General features: G+C 37.4%; 1 protein-coding gene across 1 annotated transcript in view; it reads left to right on the top strand.

Moving 5' to 3' along the window:
* SYNE1 (spectrin repeat containing, nuclear envelope 1) overlaps positions 1-4,150 on the top strand; it is a 501,723-nt gene that overhangs the window by 294,184 nt on the left and 203,389 nt on the right. Inside the window, exons 82-84 of the mRNA XM_010840908.1 lie at positions 1-142; positions 1,574-1,739; positions 2,079-2,234. The exon at positions 1-142 is cut by the window's left edge and continues 1 nt beyond it. Coding sequence (XP_010839210.1) covers positions 1-142; positions 1,574-1,739; positions 2,079-2,234 — 464 coding nt within the window. The remainder of the gene's footprint in view (positions 143-1,573; positions 1,740-2,078; positions 2,235-4,150) is intronic.

The following is a 4,150-nucleotide window of genomic DNA, read 5'->3' as shown; positions in this document are numbered from 1 at the left end:
TGGAGCTGGAACGGCAACAGTCGGCCTTAGGGATGCTGCGGCAGCAAGCGCTGAGCATGCTCCAGGATGGAGTCACACCATCCCCTGGGGGAGAGCCACCCACGGTGCAGGAGATCACAGCCATGCAGGACCGGTGCCTGAAGTAACTATACACCTGCCCTCATTCTCTGTTTCTAAACGTGGCCATGACCCAAAGGGGCAAATGGAGTCTTGGGGGAGCTCCACCATGCCGCCTTAAAGACATGGGGATCTACTCCTATCATCCTTGCTATCTAGCACATATCGAGTCATATTAGAAATGTAGTGATGAAGCACACAGATTCAATCTCTACCTTCAGGCAGTTTGCAGTCAAGCAGCAGAGGTAGACAGCTAAAGATACATTTAGGTGAAGTATTTAAAGGGAGCTAAGTGAAATCAAAGCAGAGGCAATTAACCTAGGAGAGGAGTCAAATCAGGCTTCCCCTCAGAAGGGATATTTAAGTTGAAAACTAAGCAGGTTTGAACCAGCCAATGAGGTAGGAGGAGAGTTCTGAAGACAAGGGAACAGCAAGTAAGCCAGCTTGGTAGTAAGCACTTTTAAGGAACTCTTGGGTGATGGGGTAATTCATGAGAGATGAAGCTTGAAAGGTTAACAGTTGGGAGATATTGAGATTTGGTTTTGATAAATCTTGATTACTCAGTGGCTAAATTGGATAACAGAGACATTAGAGCAAGGATGATACCAAAGTCCAGGTAAATAAGAGTTATTTACTGATAGTGAATGTAGAGAAAGTTAGTCTTAATGATATATAACCAGCTGGATTTACTTATTGGACCAGAGAGGAAATGTCACTGTATAGTTCAACTCCTGAATTGACTAATATTATGTGTGCTTAGTTGCTCAGTCATGTCTGACTCTTTGCGACACCATGGACAGCAGCTCACCAGGCTCCTCTGTCCGTGGGGATTCTCCAGGCAAGAAGACTGAAGGGGGTTGCCAGGCCCTAGTAATATATCACTCATATGTATCCCACATTCACCCCTTCAATTACAGATGAATTCAGGATAATCTGACTCCACTTATTCAGACTTTGCAACCAAATTATGTCAATTCAAATAAAGACTTATAATTTGGATGCTGAGCATTATTAGTCATACAATATCCAAAATTTGATTCTTTATTTAAAGGCTAGTCTCTAATAGGCACAAATATTCCAATTATACATTAATTTTTAGGGCTGATGATTCTGTACCATATAAGTAGATTTCCAAAGAGCAAATTTAAAAAAATCAGACAATCTCCAGGTTATTTTAGACAGGAAAATGGATTGCAGTGTAGTGGCATGGGAGTATGTCAGCTCTCCATTTTCCAGGAATAAATCATTCACTTCACATTAAGTGTATTCTTGTTGTATTTAAAGTCAGTTTAAATGTTACTGAAAATTATCTGGCAGTTTGGGGGAAGTGTCTTTACTTGGAAAAAAATAGAAGGTTTTACTTTTTAACGTCTGTTTTTGACAATATGATGTCATGTACTGGAGGTTTCCTTTCATTTCAATCCATGTCTGCTTTCTCCCCTTAATGTTTCTAAAGCATACAGGAGAAAGTCAAGAAGAATGGGAAGATAGTAAAGCAAGAGCTCAAGGAACGAGAAGTGGTGGAGACACACATCAGTTCAGTAAAATCTTGGGTTCAGGAAACAAAGGAATACTTGGGGAATCCAACAATAGAAATAGATGCTCAACTTGAAGAACTTAAGGTACAAAATTAATTCCCTAGACTCATCATTTAAAAAAACAGTGCTAATTTTAATCAGATATTCTTGTTTATATTCAATGAGATATTAAAGTGAAATCTTTTAGAAATGTTTTACGTGAAAGGCTCTTAGTGTTAGTTCATTGGACATTCTTTTGTTCCATAAAAGTGGACATGCTTCTTATTTAGAGACTAAGGAAGTGCTTGTTTTTTGTAAATGTGTTTCTCTAATTTTACACTTAATCCAATTTTGAGGAACCATACATATCCTTGTTTCTGTACGTGTAAAAATCAATTTCCTTATCTGGCTCCTAGAAATTTCCTATGTTGATATTTCCTTCAGATTCTCCTAACAGAAGCCATAAATCACCAACAGAATGTTGAAAAAATGGCTGAAGAACAGAAGAATAAGTACCTTGGTCTTTATACTATATTACCTTCTGAACTCTCCCTTCAGCTAGCTGAAGTGGCTTTGGACTTAGGAACTACCCATGATCAGGTAAGCCTACAGTCAAGAAAGAGTAGCTTTCCATTCTTTATTGTCTCAGTACTCTTGTGTAACAGTGCAGGATTTTCAGTCATGTCTTCATGGAAACAGAGTTAAAAAACAGATCAGTATTAAACAATAATATTAAATTAAAGGTTTTATTCATAGGTGAGAAGCATATGAAATGATATTAAATGTAAACAATAACATCAAACATTAAAGATAATTTATATGATTTCCTTAACCTTTCCCCCCAAAAATAATTACTCAAAGAAACAAAGAAAGCAAGATATATTTCATGTATTCAACAAATATTTATTGAGTACCCAGTCTGCCAGGCACTCTTCTATTTGTTATTTTAGTTCAGTGGTTCAGCACGATGTAGTAGATGAAGATATTTGAATAAAAGGAAAACAGTTAAAAATAAAGTAGAATCAGGAATGAGATTTTTATCCAAAATTCATGCTGTAAGGTCCTGTATTTTATCTAGAGGAAGGTCTGTCAGTCTAACTTCCAAACAATCAAGGAAGGGAATGAAACATAATACATGTATATATATATATATTAAATCTTTTCTTTTTAAGGAAAGTGATACATAGCCATTCATAATACTTAGAACAGGGAGATTTTTATATTAGACCTCATAAGGAGGACACACTTCCATGTATTTCATGAAAATAGCTTCAGTAGCATCTGTATGCAAACATAATGGGTTTTAAGACCTTCTTGGTGGCCCAACGTTAAAGCAATTTAGTTAAAACTGGTCAGTAGAAAAAAGAGAAGATAGTTCTAAACTGCTACACAAAATGGAAAGTAGTATTGCACTATGGAAACTGTAACATCATGCAAGTGTGCTGCGCCTTTTGAACTTGCCAGTGTATGATGCAATGTGTTTAAAAATTCTCATCAAAATCCAATTCTACTGTATCATGCATTTGACCTAAATTAAAATGCTATTTTCTGTTTTAAATATTTAATTTACTTATTTGGTTTTTCTTCTTAGACTTTGGAGGGTTTGTCAGGAAGGATGACTTGTCAAGTTCAGATCTTAAAAAAAGAAGTTCAAATCTCATTTTTTTTAACCCTCTGGATAAATTTCCCTATTATAAAATTATTCACATGCATTCCATTTATGTTAGCACTCAACTTAAAATAATGAAATTTTAAAAAAGGTATTCATTTCTTGATGTATTTCCTTGCTACTGAGGAGATTTTACTTTGGCCACATGATGTGAAGAGCCAACTCACTGGAAAGGACCCTGATGCTAGGAAAGATTGAGGGCAGAAAGAGAAGGGGGCGACAGAGGGTGAGATGGCTGAATGGCGTCACCAACTCGATGGACATGAGTTTGAGCAAGCTCCAGGAGATGGTGAATGACAGGGAACCCTGGCGTGATGCAGCCCTTGGGGTCACAAAGAGTCAGACAGGACTTCATAACTGAACAACAACCACAAAGGAGATCTGATTTGACAAAACATCTACTTCTGCCTCATTGACTATGCTAAAGCCTTTGACTGTGTGCATCACAACAAACTGGAGAATTCTTAAAAAGATGGGAATACCAGACCACCTTACCTGCCTTCTGAAAAATCTGTATTCAGGTCAAGAAGCAACAGTTAGAACTGGACAGAGAACAAAAACTGGTTCCGGATTGGGAAAGGAGTAGACTTGCTTATTTAACTTATATGCTGAGTACATCATGCGAAAGGGTAGGCTGGATGAAGCAGAAGCTGGAATCAAGATTGCTGGGAAAGACATCAATAACCTTAGATATGCAGATGGTACCACCCTTATGGCAGAAAGAGGAATTAAAGAGCCTCTTGATGAAGGTGAAAGAGGACAGTGAAAAAGCTGGCTTAAAACTCAACATTCAAAAAAACAAAGATCATGGTATCTGGTCCCATCATTTCATGGCAAATAGATGGGG

Source organism: Bison bison, unplaced genomic scaffold (assembly GCF_000754665.1).
Source record: "Bison bison bison isolate TAMUID 2011002044 unplaced genomic scaffold, Bison_UMD1.0 scf7180017864148, whole genome shotgun sequence".
NCBI classification, from domain to species: Eukaryota; Metazoa; Chordata; class Mammalia; order Artiodactyla; family Bovidae; genus Bison; species Bison bison.
This window is presented reverse-complemented; position numbering and strand designations above follow the sequence as displayed.